Here is a 24,921-nt window from a genome sequence, read left to right as displayed (position 1 = left end):
TCATAATATCAATTCAATTCAATCTAGTTCATGGAATTATTAAATGACAATTGCATTAATTATAATAATTCTATATACAAATAAAATACTTTACAATACTATAAATACTAAAAAAATATATCTATTATTATCTGGATCAGTATCAAAAAATAACTTTATGTGTCAGAGAATGAATAAACAGAAAGTTATCATCATTATTATTTTTATAGTTACCATTCCTGGTGTGAACAGACCTTAACAGAGGAAACTTTTGTGATATGAGAACTTCATATTCTGCTACAGAACAGAACAGAACAGAATAGAAATTTTAAAAGTTTTATGGATGCAGAGAGAAAATGCAGCATACAATTTTGCAATTTTACAGGATTAGAACACTTTGTGTTTTATTCCGGGGTTATATCACGGTTTTGGCTGATAGACTGTATTTGCCTGCATTCGCGGTGAGTGAGGTGAGGTGAGGTGAGGTGAGGTGTAGTACCACCCGCTCCGGACTTTAGAGCAGTGACACGAGCAGGCTCTCCTGATGCAGGTGTATATAAGACACCTGTGCGCCTCCTCTACAGGTAGATTCTGGACTAACGTCGACCACACACTCACAGGACAGGTAGGAACATGGATCTAAAAACATTTTGCTTAGTGCTTTGCAAAGCATGCTTGGTATTAATTGACAATTTTATAACAGATCAATATTTCTACACTTTTGTATGTCTCTATACATAACAACAAAGATTTGATGCTCTTGAGCTGCTGGGCCAGTGCTTCTTTCTTTAGCGATCTGGGTGTATCAGAGCAAGCTTGTGCTCACTGCAGATGAGTTATTAAACATGAGTATCGGGGAGTGAATAAACTATTGCTTAATTTTATGGTGGAAATAGCAGAATATTGACGTATAAATGGTCAGCTGACAGAGTGATCATTGCTCTGTATTTATATAAGTAAACGCAATGAATCTGTGTGCATTTGTGAGATATTAACACATGGGTAAAACACCACAACTCCGGCAGGTGAGCTGACATTCAGATTAAATCACTGTTGAACTGAGAAAGAAAGAAAGACTTTTACTTTTTTACTTTTAACTTTACATATTTAAGCTGTTTAACTGTAATCACTGGTTTCTGAATAAAAAAAAACATTTTTACTTTTAATTTTCTAACTGTTTTAATCACTAAAAAGAAATACATAAATACTTTTTTACTTTGTTTAACCTACATGTTTAGGCTACTTTAAGATGTTTATTGTTTTTAATCACTGCTTTATAAATTAGAAAGAAAGAAAGAAAGAAAGAAAGAAAGAAAGAAAGAAATAAAGAAATAAAGAAAGAAAGAAAGACTTTTACTTTTTTACTTTTAACTTTACATATTTAAGCTGTTTATTGACTGTAATCACTGGTTTCTGAATAGAAAATAACCTTTTTACTTTTAATTTTCATTTTAATCACTAAAAAGAAATACATAAATACTTTTTTACTTTATGTTTAACCTACATGTTTAGGCTACTTTAAGATGTTTATTGTTTTTAATCACTGCTTTATAAATTAGAAAGAAAGAAAGAAAGAAAGAAAGAAAGACGTTTACTTTCTTTACTTTTAAGTTTACATATCCTACTTGTTTATCAATTGTAACCACTGCTTTCTGAATAGAAATTTTACTTTTAATTTTCTATAAACTGTTTTAATCACTAAAAAGAAATAAAGAAATACTTTTTTTTTTACCTTTATGTTTAGCCTACATGTTTAGGCTACTTTAATATTTTTATTGTTTTTAATCACAGTTTTTTAAATCAGAAAAAAAAAAACTTTACTTTTACATTTACTTTTTTACTTTTAACTGTTTATTGTTTTTAATCACTGCTTTGTAAGAAAGAAAGAAAGAAAGAAAGAAAGAAAGAAAGAAAGGATGTTTGACTTAACAGCTTGCAAATTTTGTTTTGTTTTTTTTGGGGGCACTCAAAGATAAAGGATGCATGTGGGGCGAAAGTAAACATTAAACTTGAAAAGAAAATGTTTGGTGTGAAATGGCTGCACACTAACATCGTAAGATGATGTTTTCTCTGTTTGTTGTAACTAAAGGCAATGGCCCCGACGCCTGAGACTCATCCAGCCACGCCGCCGCCGGAACTCGGTACGTGCCCCGTATAAATCCACGTCCACACAGTGGCGCACTTCCTTCCTCGTGTCTCTTTTCAGACGCATGTCTTTACTCACACAGACGCTGACCACGCGGGCAAAGATGCGACCGAACTCGAACCGCCGTCTTACACCTCCGTCATTGCGGCAACAGAAGAATCGGAGCCGGAGGAGGAGGAGGACCCGTGGGATCTGCCCGAGCTCCGGGACACCGGGGTGAAGTGGTCAGGTAAGAGCAGCACGAATAAAGCGCAGGGCACGAGCAGCCGAACTCTGCGCGCGTCACACTCTTTGTCTGTGTTCTCCTGCAGATCTCGACACGAGGGGGAAAGTTCTGCGCGTTCTGAAGTCCATCGTGAAGTTCGTTCTTCTGGTCGGTCTGCTCTACCTGTTCGTCTGCTCTCTGGACATTCTGAGCTCCGCTTTCCAGCTGGTAGGAGGTAACGATAAACTTTATTTAACTTCCTTTTAACTTTTTTTCTTTTAAAAGAACCGAGAGAGAGGGCGCAAGTGAGCTAGTGTTTAAAGCGAATAGGCCTTTTGGCAAAGTGAGAGACTTTTGAAAAGTTTACTTTTTGCACTTTTAATACGAATCCAAAGTGCCAAATAAACTAATATTACATGAAAAGGTTGTGAGATATTTTTTTTTCCCAAAAAAATCAAAAACAAAAAATAAAGAAGGAATAAATACTGGGAAGACGCTGAAACACTAGGCCCTCTTCTGACCAAACCCAATTTTTTTAAATATTTTTTTCAGGTAGTAACGTTACTTAAAAAGTAGGAGGACATAGTTTGTTTAAAAAAAGATAGGCTGAGGCCTGTGTGCGTGTATAAATAACAACAATAAATAAATACATATTTATTTATCTGTTACTGGAAATATATATATATATATATATATATATATATATATATATATATATATATATATATATATATATATATATATATATATATATATATATATATATATATAAATATAGCCATTTGATTCTGAAATACATTACATGTAAACATTTCATAAACAAATTTGCACTGCACTATGCTGGCATTTAATCAATTATTGCTGTACAAGTTAATAAACTCATTTAAATAAACTTATTTAAATGACTTGATAAGACTTGACCACTATCGCCCTGTCCCACACTAAAAAAAAGTAATTGTATAAAAAAAATTAAAAAGCTACTGGAGGGCCACAGCTCTGCACAGTTTTGCTCCAAACCTGATCGAGCTAATCAGTGTCTTCAGGATTACTAGAAACTTCCAAGCAAGTGTGAGTTGGAGCAAAACTTTGCAGGGCTGTGGCCCTCCATGAACTGAGTTCGAGAGCACTGGTTTAAACTATAGAACTATTCTATATAAAACAATGGATTTAACATCAGAATGTAATTGCTAATGACAAAATATGTTTTTAATCTAAGTTTCTCCCTTTAAGTGCTTTCAGTTTAAGTACAGTCAGTTTGAGAATAATTTATGCTCTTATATATTCATTTATTTGAAAGCATTAAAAGAGCGGTTTCATGTCTATCCTTGTATTGTTCAACTGGTCTATGTTGATATGGGAGTTATAAAGTAATAAGTAATGCAATACTTTTAAGAGAGAGTAATTTGTATAGTAATCTAAAAGATGTAATTTGTAATTCCTTTTTAGAGTAACACATTAAACACTAATTGTTTTACTCTGTAGAAACTATATTGGTCAAACAAACAAAAAAAGTGTTTGTGTTTGATCTTTTGTAGGTTGAAGGTGAACATGTACTTTAACCTTGATAAACTGATATGCACTTTGATAGTGCCATTTGATTAATGTATAATAGAGACTTGTTATCTCTAAACAGAAATAGATGTGTTGTGGATTTGTCACTGTGTGCAGGGAAGGCAGCGGGAGATATCTTCCAGGACAATGCGGTCCTGTCTAACCCCGTGGCTGGACTGGTGATTGGAGTTCTGGTCACTGTTCTGGTTCAAAGCTCCAGCACCTCGTCCTCCATTGTGGTCAGCATGGTGTCATCTGGATGTGAGTGTGTGTGTGTGTGTGTGTGTCTGACTCATGCTCATACAGATATCTCCTCCCTCATGATAAGCACATGTAACAACAGTAGCACAAAGTAAAAAGAAATTGATATCCACACTGTAAAGTGTGCAGATATTACCTTAAGGCACTTCAAGGTCGAGGTCAAGGTATCTTTATTTCGTACCCGCAGGTAAAACTGTTTTGCAGATGAATAGAATTTCATTGTCCAGAGAGAACGCATACAAGACATAACGATTCACAACAAACATACCGGTTAATAACATCATGACAGGCTGCACCAAACACATGCATATCCTTTCTTGCATTAACTATTAATTATGTAACTATTGCATACTAAAACATCTCTCTCCTTATTATTATTATTATTATTATTTAAAACCTCAATTGCCGCAGGAACAAAAGTATTCCTGTAGCGTCTCGTTTTCCATCTCGGGGGCCACAAACCGGCAACCCGAGGGAAGTAACTGAAACCTGTTGCTTAAGGAATGCAGCTCATCACTTAAAATAGTACTTGCCTTCCTGTACAACTGAGTTGTATAAATGTATTCTAGAGTCCGTTGATTTATTTTTGATTTACTCCTATTATCTTACTCGTCCACTTGACACTTGACTTCCACCTGAAATGACCCTTGATAATGAATTTAATTTGTTTGTTGTAATACTTTCAGATTGATTCTGTCATATTAAACGTTAAATCTCAATTGCCAGTTGAGTCGGCATATATATATTACACTACAGTTGGAGTCAGTAAGATATTTTAAGAAACTAATACTTTTATTCAACAACGATGCATTTAAGTTGATCAAAAGTGACAGTAAAAGACATTTATAATGTTGCAAGGATTTCGATTTCAAATCAGTGCTGTTCTTTTGAACTCCCATTTATTGAAACATTCACAGTTTCCACAAAAATCTGAAGCAGAACAACTGTTCAACATTGATAATAATCAGAAATGTTTCTTGAGCATCAAATCAGCATATTAGAATGATTTCTGAAGGATCATGTGACACTGAAGACTGTACAATGATGTTGAAAATACAGCTTTGATCACAGGAATTAAGTTACATTTTTAAAATGAGTCTTACATTTTAAAAGAGTCTTCTTTCAAAAACTTCTGAATAGTAGTGTAAATTTTATTTTTCACTGTAAATTTCAGTGTTGGAGGTGAAGTCTGCAGTGCCAATCATCATGGGTGCAAATATCGGCACTTCTGTGACAAACACGATCGTGGCTGTGATGCAAGCAGGAGACCGCAATGAGTTTCGCAGGTAAACCCAAATGAGGAAATAGTTTTTTGTTTTATATTAAACAGTGATCCCAACATAAAAGTTCATCAGGTTTTGCAAATAATTAAATTCATTTTTCTGTAGTTGCTTTGCTCTAATTTTTTTTTTTTTTTTTGCTGTTTGAAAATTTTTGTTTTAAAGGGTCATGACATGAGAAACTAAAATTGCCTTGATCTTTTGACATATAAGAGGTCTTTGTACCATTAAATCATCCTGAAAGTTTCATAGTTTACAACATCCTCCTCATTCTAAACACAGCATTTATTTAATCAAGCTCCAAAAACAGCATGTTTTGATATTGTGGGATTTTTGATGTTACTTACTTGATGTTATCTGAGAAATGGGATTTGTCGTTCATTCTGTGTGGCTCAGGGCATTTGCTGGTGCTACGGTCCATGACTTCTTTAACTGGCTGTCTGTTCTGGTGCTGTTGCCTCTGGAGGTGGCCTCAGGATTCCTCTACAGGCTCACCAAACTTGTGATCGATTCCTTTAACATCGAGACCGGTGCAGACGCTCCAGAACTGTTAAAGGTCATCACTGAACCCCTCACCAAGAACATCATTGAGGTGAGGTCAACATCAGTGCTTATGAAATGGACCTGTTGATTTATCTAGTAGGGGTTACTACTCAACTACGTATGTATCGGGCAGCTGGGTTATTGCTACTCATTTGCATAAACTCTTGTCACATCCAGTATTATTGTTGTCCCATAAATTAATGCGTAATGAGTTAAATAAATAAATTTGTTAAAATGTATGAAATGACTGGTTTGTTTTTTTATAAGCGACGCTGCATGTCTGAAATGTAATAGTATTGTACAATTGCGATAGAATATAAAACAATTAAAGGTGCCCTAGAACTTTTTTTTAAAAGATGTAATATAAGTCTAAGGTGTCCCCTGAATGTGTCTGTGAAGTTTCAGCTCAAAATACCCCATAGATTTTTTTTTTTTAATTCTTTTTTTTTAACTGCCTATTTTGGGGCATAATTAGAAATGAGCCGATTCAGGGTGTGTGGCCCTTTAAATCTCGTGCTCCACGTCCCAAGAGCTCGCGCTTGCCTTAAACAACATAAAAAAAGTTCAAACAGCTAATATAACCCTCAAAATGGATCTTTACAAAGTGTTCGTCATGCAGCATGTCTAATCGTGTAAGTACAGTGTTTATTTTGATGTTTACATTGATTCTGAATGAGTTTGATAGTGCTCTGTGGCTAACGGCTAATGCTACACTGTTGGAGAGATTTATAAAGAATAAAGTTGTTTATGAATTATACAGACTGCAAGTGTTTAAAAATGAAAATTGCGACGGCTCTTGTCTCCGTGAATACAGTAAGAAACGATGTTAACTTTAACCACATTTAACAGTACATTAGCAACATGCTAACGAAACATTTAGAAAGACCATTTACAAATATCACTAAAAATATCATGATATCATGGATCATGTCAGTTATTACTGCTCCATCTGCCATTTTTTGCTATTGTCCTTGCTTGCTTACCTAGTCTGTTGATTCAGCTGTGCAGATCCAGGCGTTCTGCCCTTGTCTAATGCCTTTCCAAGGTAAATTAAATTTTTGAACCTAGGACACCTTTAACTTAAAAGGAGCGAGCAAAGATGAGTAGAACTGATGTCCCCCGCATATGCAGCTTGATATTTAAAAGCTTTTTTAATTTTTCTTCTTCACACTAACATTATTCAATAGAATAAAACACCTATAACAATGTGAACTAGGTAGTTTCGCTGATTACCTTAAAAGTCCATAGATATGCCATCAGTTCATACTGCTGTCAACACTTTCCCTGACAATCGGATACAACGAGACCAGTTTTCCGGTTTGGTCATGTGATATTCGCCATATACCCTGTTGAGCTTTATTTATTTGTATTCGGTACATTTCACTGTGGATTCTTTGGTAAATTGTTGTTGTTTTTTTGTTTGTTGTGTGTGTTTTTGTTTTTTTTTTAAATATATATATATATATATATATATATATATATATATATATATATATATATATATATATATATATATATATATATATATATATATATATATATATATATATATATATATATATATAGGGTCTAAATATTCTTTTGGGGTCAAAAATGAGGAGGTAGATTTTGAACTACCCAATGTTTTGAAACAGAAATATTGATGTGTTCAAGTCCTCTTTACAAGCTGGGAAGTTGTAATTATGATGATATATATATATATATATATATATATATGAACAAAATCAGTTATTGAGAGGAAAGCGCAGAGCACATTTACATACTCATGTAATGAATTTGTAAATATGCAAAATTATGTGTATGTATATAAATCATGCAGTATACCGCTGCTTGAATTTCAGTATTTCAAACTTCTTTTTACCCCTAAGTAAAGAACGAAAAAGATACACCTGACATCATAATTACAACTTCCCAGCTTGTAAAGAGGACTTGAACACATCAATATTTCTGTTTCAAAACATTGGGTAGTTCAAAATCTACCTCCTCATTTTTGACCCCAAAAGAATATTTAGACCCTTAAGCCACAATTGAATATTTATTGAATATCTAATACCATATTTTACCTCAAGCATTTTTATTGAGAACCTTTTTTCACCCTTGTTCTTCCAGCTGGACACCTCTGTGATCCGTGACATAGCCACTGGAGACCCTGCAGCCCGGAACAAAAGTTTGATCAAGATCTGGTGTAAAACGCAAAAAGTCACGGTGAGGGAACTGAAAATGGGTTGAGTGCAATACTCCTACTATTTCTCGTTTAGTCACCAGATTAGGTTGTTAAAACATGAGGAAATAGGATTTATCATACTGATGGGAATTCAAAAGATAAATAGTCTATATATACACATACAGATATGCAAGACTTTTATCTAAATTGCTGATAAATTGTTAGAAAATAACAGATGCAGTAGCACTGTTGCTCTTTTTCGAAACTTGGCATACTGTCTTCATACAGCTGCCTTTTAAAGGCAGTATGTTAATGGAAATTAAACCTCATAAGCATCTTGTTTCGAACACCCTAACTAGGTAGCAGCTGCATCCGAAATCGAATATTTCCCTACTTGATAGGTATGCGAAAAACACCAAAAGTATGTCCAAATACATAATGACCTACTACTTCTGCCGAGATTCTGAAGTGCGCATTCAGTGGAAACTTTACTCTCCCATAAGGCAACGGGACAGTATTTATGAATGGAGGGGAGGCAATGCAACTGACGCTGGTAGGTCATGTAACGGTAACAACATTGCGGACGCAGTACGCCTGAATTTCAATTTTCATTCATACTACCTCATACTTCTATGCTCTTAATGTGCATAAATATACACACCACACACATATAGTGTGTAAAATAGACCATTTTAGTTTATTTGAACTATTTTCATCTTTTTGTATTAAGTATAGGAATGCCAACTATAGGGCTGGGCGATATATCGCATGCGATTGTCACGCGCGTTTCGTCAGTAAAGCCGGTTCCCTGATTGCCGCTAAATCGCAATCACCTGCTTTCAAATGGAGCGGCATTTAATAAACAGAGCTGTAGTTCACTGATAAGCTACACGATATCGCGTTCATTATCGAAGGTGATTCATCTGCGATAATGAACGCGATATTGCGTAGCTTATCAGTGATCTACGGCTCTGTCTATTAAATGCCGCTCCATTTAAAAGCAGGTGATGGTGATTTAGCGGTAATCAGGGAACCGGCTTTACTGACGAAATGCACGTGACAATTGCATGCGATATATCGCCCAGCCCTAGCCAACTACCTGACCTATTTAGTACCAGATATTAGTTTATTTCCACACCATAATATGTTCTGTGTATATTTTATGTTAGATAGCCAGCCAGGACAAAAGCTTCATATTCTCTTTCTTATGTGAGGTTTCAGTCTGAGGATGTACTCTTCATCCATTTCAGAACCTTGTGAATATCACAGTCCCTGGATTTGCCAACTGCACTCCTGATGCCCTCTGCTGGGAGGAGGGCGACAATGTCTGGACTCAACAGAACCAAACGGAAACCATCAACTTAAAAAAATGTAAGTGTCTATGCTTTTTTTGATGTGGCTCTTGTAGCAGTCAGCACAGGACCTTCCTGGATTAACAGAAGCCAAAGTCTAATATCGGTCCATTTCCCATTCCCTTCCTTGCATAGTTCACTTATTTCAGCTCGAAGCCATCGACTGTGATTCACTCTAACAGTCATGAATACAATGGCTTCTCTTAAATGCTGAGAAAGATCTTAGCTTCACCTTTCCCCCCCATCTCATCCATCTACTCTACCTTTTCAATGGAGCTATTCTTCATGACAGCTGAGGCCAGCACACCTGAACAAAAGACTTTTGCTCTGGGTATAAGTTTGGGTGATTTAAATCAATGCTAGCAGTTAGATAACATGTTGAAATTCCAGCCTTGACTTGGTTGAGTGGACTCGAGTATTTAATCATTCTGGAGTCCTTCAACTGTGAAAGAGTATGCTTGGATCTTCAAGGAGCACCATTCAGCCCTTCCTGGACTGAGAATTTGTAAAACATTTTCAGTAAACTATATCAGGGGTTTTCAAACTTTAATTTGAAGGACCCCCAAATGTTAATGCCCTTGCAAGGAACCCCCTTCTTAAAACATAAAGGCAGCTATATATGTAAGACCCATTTATACTTTTTTAAAGATGCATTTATACTGTCAGAAAAATCCATAAAGTTTAACTTTTTTTTATTAAATTTCTTTGGTCATTTTTAATACATTTTACAATGATTAATCTCTGAACTTTTTTAACGGACCCCTTGCAGCCCCTTGTCTGATTTTGAAAATGACTCTGCTATATATAAAGAAAACAACTACAGCCTTTTAGTGTTGTTTTGTGATTTGTTGTAGCAATAACATAACATAATCATAATCGTATAAGCATAACTTGTACTTAATACTTAAAATAGCCCTCCATATCTTTTAAGATCTGCAGTTTTATTAGGGGCCAAGCCTTGAAGTTGTGTAGACACCCTGTTGTATCTGTCAAAATAAGAGCTTATTGAAATAATGGCACAGCAGTCTTCACAAAAGTGAATTTATTTACTGGGAAAAATGAGTAGAAACACATGTATTAACTTGATGGTCTGAGTCTGGGCCATCCAAATGAATGCCAGCTTTTGAATGAATAGACTGCAAAGATGTCACACAAACAAGGTGGCACACAGTTAGATACTAGGCACAATTATTGATAAACACTCACTTCTAGGTGAATATAATACAAAACAAAAAGCTAGCATTGGATAGCATTGTTTGATTTGATGCAGTAATCTTGGGGGGAAAAGTGTTCTTGAGTGTAATGTTCACTTTAAATGTACTTCAAATCTTAAGTGTATTTTGGTTAATTTATGATTTCACTTTTTTAACTTTAGTTAGTGTGTAATGTTGCTGTTAGAGCTTAAACAATGTCTGCAAATTTACAATGCTCAAAGTTCAATGCACAGGGAGATATTTTCTTTTAAAGAATTCTCTAGGGCAGGGGTGTCCAATTTTGCTCCTGGAGGGCCACTGTCCTGCAGAATTTAGCTCCAACCCTAATTAAACACACCTGAACCAGCTAATCAAGTTCTTACTATAGGCTGGAAACTTCTAGGCAGCTGTGTTGAGGCAAGTTAGAGCTAAACTCTGCTGGACAGTGACCCTCCAGAACCGAGTTTGGACACCACTGTTCTAAGGACTACAACAAACGGCTGGTAGGGACTACAATGAGCTTCTTGGTGACATCACAAACCCTAAAATTTACAAAAAACTCACCCCCGGAACACTCAACAAAGGGGACGAGGCCATGTTAGGCTGCTTTAGAGAAGAGGAAGAGGAGTTGTTGTAGTAGAGTGTTGTTGCCATGCTGTCATTTTACACCGGACTGCTGCACAAACGAGGGTCAATTCAACGCTGGATTTGCACAAAAGTTTAACATGACGGAACATGCTAGTCGATGAGTTGAATCAATTCCACAGCAACTACCTAAATTTATCCACTAACCATTTGGAAATGTCCAGTTTCATTCTAAAAGTTGTAACTTCTTCCTGAGTCTCTCCATTAGTGTCCAACTCTGGTTTGAACAATGTAAGGCTGTTATCTTTTGCTGTGCTTTTAAAGTGCAATTATTTTGCATTGACTAAACACTAAAGCACATGTAAAGCATGCAATTATAATTTTAACTGTAGCGTTATTTGATGATGCATTTTAATGTATTTTAAATGTACTGAATTGCAACTTCATTACAAATATATTGAAGTACATAACATAAGTTTCAGTAGAAATCTGTATAAATCAATCCATGCAGAAGTTGCGTAGCAAATAGCTAGTCGGACTGGAATTGGCATATTTCTCTGGCTCTTGCCATTTTGGTTTACAATATTAGAATGTCTGTATGTTCCTGCTGACAAAACTCAACATAGGGTGGTTTGCTGGCTTTCTTTCAATAAGTGCCCCCAAACTAGGGCTGGGCGATATGGCAAAAATGCAATCTCGATAAATTTTTTTTTTTTTCCCCATATTGATCGATAACGATATATTTCGATATATAAACTGTTAATGCTGCCAGCTTTAAAAGAGTATCCCACTATGACTGATGCCACAAAAAATTGAGGGTTCATTAATTACATTTTAAAGTATAGTTTATTAACACAAACAGATTACACATTTGGCCTTAAATTAAGTAGGGATGGGCATTTTTCCAAAATATTGTATTCAAATATTTGGGCTCATAAAAAAACGAATATTCGAATATTTATTTAAATGACGTTAAACATGGACGTGTTTTTTTTTTTTTATTATTATATATAATTCATCAATACTTTGTAACCATTTCTGAACAAGCTTACGATTAGGCAATATACACAACAATATTACGTTATATCTTAAGCTTTTCTTTTAGTTAAAAGCATTAAACAATATGTGCAAACAAAAAATATAAAGAACAAAAGCATTTAAGCTCAAGCAGCGCGAACGGGAAAAAACGGTAATAAAGCAGACAGCGCCTGTTATCGTACAAAACTTAACGTACATAATACACTCGAGTCAGTATTTGGTTATCGTTTTCATATTGTTTCACATGTTCATGTTGAGAAAAACAATAATATCCACATGCTCGGGTGAGAAAACGAGCCGCGCTGACAGACGTTGCAGAGACACAAAGATAATACATAACAGTATGCTAAGCTTAGTTTCTAACAGTAGTACTTTGTGTTTTCTGTTCATAAATATGTCTCCCTCGATGAAATTTAAAGGAAGCATATGTCTCAATTATTTTGCTATCAGATAAGTTATCTTCTCGGCTCACTTGGGGTAACGTTACTGCGCTTACCTGTGGTGAATGCAGTGATGGCTGTCTTTCCTCATTCGAACGGGTGTTTTGATTTCATGTGCTTTCTCATTATGGTGGTGATATTATGATAACTCGGTTTCATTAATTCATCTGATCAAAAGTAATTCCATTTTATGAGATCATTTTCATCAAGTAGTTCCAAACTGCGCGAGGCAGTTGACAGCAGTATGTGACGATCAAATGAAATAAACTTGTCAAACGCTCCACAGTTCCACCCGGTGCATTTAGTTGTAACTGCAAGTTTTAGTGCTTAGGATTTATAATGGATTCACTGCATTTACAGCCAGCAAAGCAACATAGTAAAATTCGAATAGCATTTTATTTTTCGAATATTAATTAAAGGTTGAATAATCGAATATTCAACTATTTGTGCACACCCCTAAAATTAAGACAACTTACTCACTTAGCGTGTAACTTTTAATTATAAACAAGCCCGAAATACACTGGGACTCTTATTTTGAAATGTCTACACAATTGTGGGCTGATCCTTCAGATTCTTACAGCTGTTACAGCTTACATTTTATATAAAGGCCATAAAGTAGACATTGTAATAATTCATCAACTTGAGTTCATTAGCAATCACTTGGCATAAATCTGTGCTTTTCATTGATTGAGAATCACTTTTAAACAGCCTGAAGCGCTGTTGCGCAAGCCTGTAGAATGCGCAACAGCGCCGCCTTGTGACTTTGCAACATGCAGCGCTTTGCAACATGCAGCGCCCATGAAGGGCGAGGGGAGATTTTCCACTAGTTAATCAATTGCGGATAGTTTCATTATCTTGGGCGGATACAAAAGTATGAGAGGATAAAAATAATAAAAGCATAAATGTGTCTCCAAATATACTTGGGTGGCCATTAATATACCTGGGCGGCCTGCCCAAGTAAAGTCTATGTGTGGGAAGCACTGTGATGGAATAGGTTGGTTGTGTTGCCAGTCTTGTTTTTCACTGTCCGACAACATTTTACAGATCGCCTGGTCGCTTTTCAAAAAACCAAACCACTTCTATATAACTGAATTCATGTTACCTTTTTTTTTTTTTTTTTTTTTCTACAATTTCATAATTTTTCTATAATAACTCTGTTTGTTTCACTTTAGTTGCTGCTTCCACTCATTTTTGTCGTCCTTGTGTCGAGTTTGCTTTGCAAAGTGCCGTAGGAAATTGACTTTGTTCTTTGACGTGAACGTTAAAAGTTGCACGCTGATTGGCTGTTGTCGCATATTTCTGCTGTATGATTCGCTCTTATATTAATCCATATCGAATAAAAATGCCTAGAGCTAATCATCGTTATCAACATGTATTTTATCGCGATTCGATATATCGTTTATCGGCGCAGCCCTACCCCAAACCCTCTAAAACCATCAAACTGCATCTGACTGAACAGTGAATCTAACTTGATGGCCAACTAAAACAAGCAAACCACCAGCAGGGAAATTTCCCAAGCTGTTTCATGAACGTTGCTTTATATATCTGTGGTCTCTGACATAGAATCGCTCTCATCTCTCTCTTCAGGTACTCACATATTTGTGTTTGCTGATCTACCCGACTTGGCCGTGGGGTTGATTTTGTTGGCTCTGTCATTGCTGGCTCTCTGCACCTGCCTCATTCTGATCGTCAAGCTGCTGAACTCCATGTTGAAGGGTCAGGTGGCGGTCGTCATTAAAAAAGTGCTCAACACAGGTGAGTCAACATCAGAGATAATCACCTGCTGATAAGCTCTGCTACTAATTGCTAATATTAACCTGTGATGCATGCTCTGAGAGGTGTATGATAACAATGTGCGTCAACACTGAATTTTTACACGGGAGGTTTTCAGAGTTGAAGACAAAGACACATGTGGCAAATATTTGACCCTCCAGTGAAAACATACATTTGGTAATTCTTCCCAGAGTACCATCTCGTCACATTCCTGTAGGTGTAGCGCTTGCTGTATGTGTGGATCCTGTCATATGATAGTCAGCACAGGTGATTCAGTCCTGCTGTCTGATGAGCTGAACAGGAACATTATATGAGCCTGAGTGTGTCTGAGTGCAACAGGTGTGTGTATATGCATGTGCTGTTGCTATCAGAGGACACTCAGGTACATCCTATACTTCTGCTACATGGGGTAAGAGTAAGAATAGCATGCTATTCTGAATTCTGCCACTGTCATTACATTATTCTTGCTCATTAAAAAAAATAAATAAATAAATAAATAAATTACTCCATTTGGCCCCCTAAGAGGAAGACATTTATAATGCCTGATTGGAAAAACAAAAACAAAAAACACTATGAAGGTTTTCAATTTAAAGGCCCTTTCACACTAGGGACTATAAAGTTTTAATAATTGTTCTAATTCTATGAGAATAGTGAAGTCCATCCTAGAGGGCTGCATTGGGATTGAGAACCCACGGGACCCGGCGCAAATCTTGTGGGATCGGGCGGTTTTACCTTTGCTGTGGGTGGGAGTGGCCAGTCTAAAAATTAACCTAGTAGGGTAAATAAATTGTGTAAAGTATGGTAGATTATACAGTTAATGCTAATCTAACAGGCTAATTGGTTAACTTGCCAACTACAAGTTAACTAAAATTACAAAGGAAGAAATTTGATTTGTTAAGTCTTATGATTAAACACATTAATTTGATAAAATATTAAAAGTAGTTCAGTCAGTCTATGGTAACACTTTGTGGTCCAAAGTAGGATTTGTAACAAACTCACCAACTTCAGCCTTTCAGTTTCAAGTTTATTAGTAGATACTTTTATTTATTTATTTTTTACATATACTAAACATATTGTTCATGACCTTTCTAACACTGCTTTAACTGTTTCCAGATTTCCCCTTCCCCTTTGCCTGGGTCACGGGATACCTTGCCATCCTTGTTGGAGCTGGAATGACCTTCATTGTTCAGAGCAGCTCTGTCTTCACCTCAGCCATCACTCCACTAGTCGGTCAGTAGAGAAAACCTTTAACTGCCATACATGTACATATGCAGGTCCTGATGCTGGTGTTCGTCCTATTGATTTAGGCTGGTGGTCAGAAATGTGGGTCAATTACAGTTGACCCAAGAAAACAAGCCTATTTAGACAATTTACCTAGAATTTCAGGGCTTTGCATGTATACTCCTTGGTAAAGTCATTTTGGGGGTTTGGAGTCAGTAATGATTTGATTGATTGATGGAATCTATTCACAGGAATAGATTCAATTTTACAATGTATTCATAGAAAACACTTTTTATAATGTAGTAATATTTCACAATATTAATGATTTTACTGTGTGTGTGTGTGTGTGTGTGTGTGTGAACAAAATTATAAATGCAACACTTTTGTGTTTGACCCCATTTTTCATGAGCTGAACTCAAAGATCTGATGGTGCGTTCACACCAGATGCGAATGAAGCATTAAGCACGAGGGATTTACATGTTAAGTCAATGCAAAGACGCGAATAGACATCCTGCGGCACGAATTGAGTTGAAAAATCTGAACTTTGGCGAATATTCGCACTGCGTTAACCAATTAGGAACTTGCTCTAGTAGTGACGTGATTTACGATGTAGTGAGCAGAGGCAGAAATCCGAAACAACAATGGAGGACAAAATTATCGTCGCTGTACAATACATCTTTGTACTTTTATAGAATCCGGAATAAAAAGGATATTGCTTGGAAGAAAGTGAGTGAGGAGGTCGGACAATCTGGTAAGTTGTAAAAAGCGCTCTTTACTCAATTTGAGATATATATATATATATATATATATATATATATATATATATATATATATATATATATATATATATATATATATATATATATATATATATATATATATATATATATATATACATACATACATACATACATACATACATACATACATACATACATACATACATACATACATACATACATACATACATACAGTGGGTACGGAAAGTATTCAGACTCCCTAAAATTTTTCACTCTTTGTTATATTGCAGCCATTTGCTAAAATCATTTAAGTTCATTTTTTTTTCCTCAATGTACACACAGCACCCCATATTGACAGAAAAACACAGAATTGTTGACATTTTTGCAGATTTATTAAAAAAGAAACTGAAATATCACATGGTCCTAAGTATTCAGACCCTTTGCTGTGACACTCATATATTTAACTCAGGTGCTGTCCATTTCTTCTGATCATCCTTGAGATGGTTCTACACCTTCATTTGAGTCCAGCTGTGTTTGATTATACTGATTGGACTTGATTAGGAAAGCCACACACCTGTCTATATAAGACCTTACAGCTCACAGTGCATGTCAGAGCAAATGAGAATCATGAGGTTAAAGGAACTGCCTGAAGAGCTCAGAGACAGAATTGTGGCAAGGCACAGATCTGGCCAAGGTTACCAAAAAATTTCTGCTGCACTTAAGGTTCCTAAAGAGCACAGTAGCCTCCATAATCCTTAAATGGAAGACGTTTGGGACAACCAGAACCCTTCCTAGAGCTGGCCGTCTGGCCAAACTGAGCTATCGGGGGAGAAGAGCCTTGTTGAGAGAGGTAAAGAAGAACCCAAAGATCACTGTGGCTGAGCTCCAGAGATGCAGTCGGGAGATGGGAGAAAGTTGTAGAAAGTCAACCATCACTGCAGCCCTCCACCAGTTGGGGCTTTATGGCAGAGTGGCCCGACGAAAGCCTCTCCTCAGTGCGAGACACATGAAAGCCCGCATGGAGTTTGCTAAAAAACACCTGAAGGACTCCAAGATGGTGAGAAATAAGATTCTCTGGTCTGATGAGACCAAGATAGAACTTTTTGGCCTTAATTCTAAGCGGTATGTGTAGAGAAAACCAGGCACTGCTCATTACCTGTCCAATACGGTCCCAACAGTGAAGCATGGTGGTGGCAGCATTATGCTGTGGGGGTGTTTTTCAGCTGCAGGGACAGGACGACTGGTTGCAGTCGAGGGAAAGATGAATGCGGCCAAGTACAGGGATATCCTGGACGAAAACCTTCTCCAGAGTGCTCAGGACCTCAGACTGGGCTGAAGGTTTATCTTCCAACAAGACAATGACCCTAAGCACACAGCTAAAATAACGAAGGAGCGGCTTCACAACAACTCCGTGACTGTTCTTGAATGGCCCAGCCAGAGCCCTGACTTAAACCCAATTGAGCATCTCTGGAGAGACCTAAAAATGGCTGTCCACCAATGTTTACCATCCAACCTGACAGAACTGGAGCGGATCTGCAAGGAGGAATGGCAGAGGATCCCCAAATCCAGGTGTGAAAAACTTGTTGCATCTTTCCCAAAAAGACTCATGGCTGTATTAGATCAAAAGGGTGCTTCTACTAAATACTGAGCAAAGGGTCTGAATACTTAGGACCATGTGATATTTCAGGGTTTTTTTTTAATAAATCTGCAAAAATGTCAACAATTCTGTGTTTTTCTGTCAATATGGGGTGCTGTGTGTACATTGAGGAAAAAATGAACTTGAATGATTTTAGCAAATGGCTGCAATATAACAAAGAGTGAAGAATTTAAGGGGGTCTGAATACTTTCGTACCCACTATATAGGGCTGGGCGATATATCGCATGAGATTGTCACGCGCATTTCGTCAGTAAAGCCGGTTCCCTGATTACCGTTAAATCGCCATGACCTGCTTTCAAATAGAGCGCCATTTAATAGACAGAGCCGTAGTTCACTGACAAGATACGCAATATCACGTTCATTATCGAAGGCGATTCATCTGCGATAATGAACGCGATATTGCGTATCTTGTCAGTGAACTACGGCTCTGTCTATTAAATGCTGGTGTGATTATACGTGGTCTGCGGTTGTGAGGCCGGTTGGATGCGTCTCTGAAACGCCTTTTGGAGACGGCTTATGGTAGAGAAATGAACATTCAATTCACGGGCAACAGCTCTGGTGGACATTCCTGCAGTCAGCATGCCAATTGCACGCTCCCTCAAAACTTGCGACATCTGTGGCATTGTGCTGTGTGAAAAAACTGCTAATTTTAGAGTGGCCTTTTATTGTGGCCAGCCTAAGGCACACCTGTGCAATAATCATGCTGTCTAATCAGCATCTTGATATGCCAAACCTGTGAGGTGGATGGATTATCTCGGCAAAGGAAAAGTGCTCACTAAAGCCGAGTTCAGACTGCATGATTTTAGCCCCGATTTTGGCTCGGCAACAGGTTTTGAAAAATCGCTGACAAATGCCCGAAATCACAGGCAAATCGGTGCTCGTTCACGCGAGTGAAAATCACGCAGTGTGAATGAGCAAAGACGTGATCTGAGAGAATCGCCGATGAGTCGCAGACGCCCGTGAGATATTTGGCATGCTAAATATCTGGACCTGTCGGCGATTCAAAATCTGCTGTGTGAAAAGTGTTCTGACTAAAAACTACATCGGCGATGACCGACAGCCAATGAGAGATTAAGATACAGAGCAGCGGGGAGTTCGGGGAGGAGTTATAGACCACAATATCAGCCAGCATGGCTTCGTTTCAATAAAAGGCTTCTTCTCTGTCTATTTGGACCTAAGAAATGGAAGAAAAATTTGTAGAAATTTAGCAGGAGCACCCGTGTTTGTTTGACGTTTCATCTCAGACTCACGTGATATCGCGTTGTTTCCTTGTCACGTCTCGCGTGTGTTTGGTTGTGAAACGTAGTTTGCGTGCCAGACAGAGCTGTCGGCGATTCCTGTTGTAAAGTCATGCAGTGTGAAACCTTCTGTCGCCGATCCATCGTGCAGTGTGAACACAGCAGCGACTGAATGCTGGCCAAGATAGTCATGCAGTGTGAAAAGTGTGTGACCCGACTACTTTGAAAATCGTGCAGTCTGAACTCGGCATAACACAGATTTGTGAACAATATTTGAGAGAAATAGGATTTTGCGTACATAGAAAATGTCTTAGATCTTTGAGTTCAGCTCATGTTAGCTTAGCTACATGCTAAGTGGGTAAATGTGATTTCCTTAAGCCTCTGTGCCATTTTCTTCCTATTCAGGTATTGGTGTCATTAGCATCGAGAGGGCTTATCCACTCACGCTGGGCTCCAACATTGGCACGACAACCACTGCTATTCTAGCTGCTTTAGCCAGTCCAGGAGAGACACTGGCTAACTCACTACAGGTTTGTTACTGCCTGCTGGGAAACTATAAGAGGGGTGTAACGGTGCATAACATGACGTTATGTACCTCGGTTTTGAATTCATGGTTTGGTGTGTTTTTGGTAGAGCAGGGGAAAAAACAAAGCGCATGGTTTTTATTTATTTATTTATTATTTGCATTACTCAGAAGACAATTAAATGACTATCATTTGTATTTTTTTCCAGATTTCTCTCTGTCACTTCTTTTTCAACATCTGTGGTATCTTACTGTGGTATCCCATCCCCTTCACGCGAGTCCCTATCCGATTGGCTAAAGCTCTGGGCAACCGCACGGCCAAGTACCGCTGGTTCGCAGCGCTGTATCTCTTCCTGTGCTTTCTGCTCTTCCCACTGTCAGTCCTAGGCCTCTCCATCGCGGGGTGGCAGGTCTTGGTGGGGGTTGGAGTGCCCCTGTTGGTCTTTGCGATCATTGTGGTCATAGTGAACATCATGCAGAAACGCTGCCCGCGTTTCCTGCCCTCATTCCTCCGCAGCTGGGACTTCCTGCCCAAACCACTGCATTCCTTCAAACCCTGGGACAGAGTGGTTACCGCCAGCATGACCTTCTGCAGGACTCGCTGCTGCTGCTGCTGCAAGTGTTGCAAAGAAAAAGAGGATAAAGAGACGGATGACATGAAAACCAAGGATAGAAGTTTAGAGATGTATGACAATCCAGCGCTCACTATAGAGGATGAGGTCAAAATAACAGCAACACATTTATAATGCTTAACGGACCCTTTTTATGTACATCATTGTTTATAATGTAACATGTTCTGATCATTACAGGGTGAAGCAAGTCATGCAAGATTTCTGAGCTAGTAATAAAGCACTGGATGCAATATAAGTGAAAGCTGCTAGTAATTTTTAGCTATAATGATCCGTTCACCTCGTGTTAAAATGTAGTTGACTCTACTTAATTCTACTTGAAGCTTTTCATGTTTTCGGACTCTATTTGGTCTGAAATAGTTTGTTTTTATGGCAGTGCTCAGAATAGCAAATTAGAACCATGTGCCACTTTGTTGATGACAGCAAAATATTTAATCTATATGCTTTTGCAAAATGTTTAAAAAACCTGTGAAACTAATGTCCCTGAAATATATCGGCACAAGAAAGAATATTGCACTTGCCAAGCCATTAGCGAGGTCTTTCAGAACAATGCATCAGGTACACTGACTGTAATGAAATGACACCATGGTGCAGAAGTTGCTACCTAAACTATCTTTAACTGTTGATGCCGCTGCTATTGTGGTTTTTTTTGTACGTGATGTACCAGATCTTTCAATAAATTCTGTATAGAGAATTTGTATAAATTTTTAGTATTTTGTCTAAAAATGTTAAAATGGAGGTAAGCATGCCCATGGGGAAAAAAAAAAATGCAGACTCTTGTCAGTAATTTTGCACATTATGTGGAACTATGTAAAGATGCATTTGTTTTTAGATATTTATAAACAACAAATTTGAGGGGGTTTTTTTAATGTCTGATTTGTTACTGTTGCATTTTGTAAATTTCATGAAGATTTTTAGACTTCAAATATTTCTTTACTCAGATGTAAGATTGTCTTTAAATAAATATTAAAAACATGAGAACACTGGATCTGATTTTTATTATTTTTGTTTTTTTAACGTCTTTGAAATAAGAATTGTGCAATTTTAAACCTGATGTTTCCTTCAAGACTATCAAGCTATAGAGATAAGGAGTTACAAATTAACAAGTTCAGTCTAAGATGCTCCAGTTTCAGTTTGTTTTGTTTGAGTTCTCGCAACTTCTTATCAGAATGTGTGGGTGGGTTCTGAAAGCATGTTATCATAAGAGTAGTGTAAATAATGACACTAGCCAGAAACACTATGTACTGTGCACTAAGTTCAGACTACGTCACAGATGAAACTCAGAAGGTGCAGATAAAAGCACAATTCTGCTTATGAATATTTTGTGTATATACAGTTGCAAGAAAAAGTATGTGAACCACTTACAGAATCTGTAAAAATGTGACAAAATGCATGTTATTTTTTTTAGTACTGTCCTGAGTAAGATATTTTACATAAAAGATAAAAAAACATTCAAAAGTATGTGAACCCTTGATTCTTCATACTGTGTGTGGTTACCTGGATGATCTACAACTGTTTTGTGATTGTTGTTCATGATTCTCTTGTTTATCCCTGAGCAGTTAAACTGAGCTCTGTTCTTCAGAAAAAAATCCTCCAGCTCCCAAAAATTCTTCAGTTTTCCAGTGTATTTTGCATATTTGAACCCTTTCCAGTAGTGACTGTAGGATTTTGAGATTCATCTTTTCACACTGAGGACATCTAAGGGACTCAAACTCAACTATTAAAAAAGGTTCAAACATTCACTGATGCTCCAGAAGGAAACGCGACGCATTAAGAGTCAGGGGGGTGAAAACTTTTGAACAGGATGAAGATGTCCAAATTTTTCTTATTTCGTTTAAATATATATATTTTTTTCATTTAGTACAGCCCTTCGGAAGAAACAGGAAGATACTTACATGTTTCCCGGAAGACAGATTAAATACAATTTACCTTGATCTTCAAATTTCAAAAGTTTTCACACCCCGGATGAACTACGAAAAACAGTCGTAGATCATCCAGGTAACCACACACAGTATGAAGAATCAAGGCTTCACATACTTTTGAACTGGGTCATTTTAATAAATTCAGCTATTTTTTTTTGTCTTATGGATTATGTAAACATCTTTTATGTAAAATATCTTACTAAGGAATAGTAAGAATAACATGCAGTATGATCTCTTATTTTGTTAAAATTCTTCACATTTTCAGATTCTGCAAGTGGTTCACAGAACTTTTTCTTGCAACTGTATGATGTAAATAAGGCCAAAAGAATGTGTTTTACAGAGCCTGAGAAGTCACCTATAGGTAGGGCTGGGCGATATATCGCATGCGATTGTCACGCGCATTTCGTCAGTAAAGCCGGTTCCCTGATTACCGCTAAAGGGTAAAGCTACGCAATATCACGTTCATATCGCAGATGAATCGCCTTCGATAATGAACGCGATATTGCGTGGCTTGTCAGTGAACTACGGCTCTGTGTATTAAATGCCGCTCCATTTGAAAGCAGGTGATGGCGATTTAAGCCCCGTTCACACCGCCAGCGATAAGCAGCGACAAAGCGACAGGATCCCATTCATTTCAATGGAGCGCTGGCGACTTCCGGCGACAAGAGCGACAGTGACCGTTGGCGACGGAATGTAGGCGTGGCAAGCGACGAGAGACAAGCGACAAAAGTTCAGATATTTCAACTTTATGCAAATCAGGAGCGAATTTCGCGAGCGACAGCCAATAGGAATGAAGCTCTCTGGAGCTCACGTCACCCTCTCGAGTGCAGGCAAGACAGACAGGTATAGTTCCGGAGCGATTTCACTGCTTTATATGATTTGACTGTACATACATGGATATAATTAAATGATGCGTGGAAAAGAAACGGTCGGCAGTCTTGTGAGTTTGATTCATACATTTTGTGTTGTTATTATATGATGCTGTGAGCAATTTAGCACTGCTGCAGTTCATATTACAGTTTCCCCTGCATTGTGTTTATTATTAGGGACAAGAAAATTTATTATTTGTCAAATTCGAATGACATTTTTGTATTTTTGACAGTATGAGTGAGTTTAATTTGTTGATCGTTAATCTAGTTAATTATTTAATGCACCGAGCTCTGCAGTCACAACACTCTACAACAGCAGAATGTTACTTTTAATTATTTTAAACCTAATTCCTTGTCCAATTAGAATGATTTCTTAGTTTTATATATCATTTGTGACTGCATTTTCTATAGATATGATCAGATGTGCAGTCTACCAATGACATTAGAGCGACAGCACTAGGACCGCCCACAAGCGACTTCACAGCAACATGCAGCGAAAAAGTCGCTGGCGGTGTGAACGGGGCTTTAGCGGTAATCAGGGAACCGGCTTTACAGACGAAATGCGCGTGACAATCGCATGCGATCGCCCAGCCCTACCTATAGGTGAAAAAATAAAAAAGATCCTCAACTCCATGGCCTTGTTTTACATTTCATCCCCTCAGTTTATAAACTCTACTCATAGATTATTAATTTGTTCCCTCAGTTTAACAGATTGTGCTCATGGATTAAGTTCCCAATCTGTGCTCTCAGATTTGTAAACCCAAAAGTTCATAAACTGTTAATTTAATTGTTACAACATGAAGTACATTTAGGTTGCCACTTTTCCATTGAGGAAACATACACTATGCAATATCTTAATGCCATTTGATTCAAGATTCATCTAGGTACACAAGATCAGTGAACATATAGCATTCAAATAAGGTAAACGGAAGCTCAAACATGGGAACCAATGAGGTTCATTCTCACACTACACAGCACATTTGAGCTTCCTCAAGAATCAATAAGCTTTGTTCTCGTACGTCGAGTAAGTATGGCTGAGCTGATTATGTTCGCTGATTCATTAGGCTATATGTGAATAAAAGTCTAGTTTAAATCTGTTCATCATATAAAGTGATTGTGTCACTTTAGAAGACTTGATTCATATGGATTTATTTTACAATCTCTTTTGAGCCATCAGAGTTTTGGGTAAATAGACTTTCAATTAAGGGACAAAAATCTCAGATTTCATTAAAAATATCTTAATTTGTGTTTCGAAGATGAATGAAAGTCATGTGGGTTTTGAATGACATGAGAGTGAGTAAATGACAGAATTTAAATTTTGGGCTGAATTATACCTTTAAGTTGGGTTATTAGGGCCCAAGCCCCTAAGGCGCAGGGCCCTATTGTTTTTCTAAGGATTATTAATTTTTTTTTTAACCATCCGGGGCTTTTTGGGGGCCTTAACATGCTCAAAAACTCTTAAAAATGGGCACACACATTGTAATCTGCGGCCATTAAGTTGCTGCAGAAGCTGGGACCTGGGTGTGGCACAGGGGCTCTACGGCACCCCCTTTAATGGGTTCCGAAAACTTGGTCTGTATGTCAAACATGCTTGCATGTATTAGTATGAAAC

General features: G+C 37.4%; 1 protein-coding gene across 2 annotated transcripts; it reads left to right on the top strand.

Moving 5' to 3' along the window:
• The first annotated feature begins 430 nt into the window (after positions 1 to 430).
• On the top strand, positions 431 to 21,504 carry slc34a2b (solute carrier family 34 member 2b). Of its 2 annotated transcripts, none has more exons than XM_048178058.1 (13): positions 431 to 604; positions 2,069 to 2,120; positions 2,208 to 2,354; positions 2,437 to 2,565; positions 3,999 to 4,142; positions 5,317 to 5,428; positions 5,819 to 6,014; positions 8,075 to 8,170; positions 9,380 to 9,500; positions 14,325 to 14,492; positions 15,624 to 15,740; positions 19,772 to 19,896; positions 20,099 to 21,504. In XM_048178058.1, exons 1-13 carry the CDS (start codon positions 524 to 526, stop codon positions 20,633 to 20,635), a joined length of 2,025 nt encoding a protein of 674 aa, XP_048034015.1. In that variant the 5' UTR covers positions 431 to 523; the 3' UTR covers positions 20,636 to 21,504. The 2 variants fall into 2 exon arrangements, with proteins under 2 accessions (XP_048034015.1, XP_048034016.1); XM_048178059.1 differs by lacking the exon at positions 431 to 604 and adding an exon at positions 844 to 1,004.
• Positions 21,505 to 24,921: the final 3,417 nt, after the last annotated feature.

The sequence above is a fragment of the Megalobrama amblycephala genome, linkage group LG24 (genome assembly GCF_018812025.1).
Source record: "Megalobrama amblycephala isolate DHTTF-2021 linkage group LG24, ASM1881202v1, whole genome shotgun sequence".
Classification (NCBI taxonomy): domain Eukaryota; kingdom Metazoa; phylum Chordata; class Actinopteri; order Cypriniformes; family Xenocyprididae; genus Megalobrama; species Megalobrama amblycephala.
The sequence above is the reverse complement of the archived record's forward strand: the minus strand, read 5'-3'. Positions and strand labels throughout refer to the sequence as shown.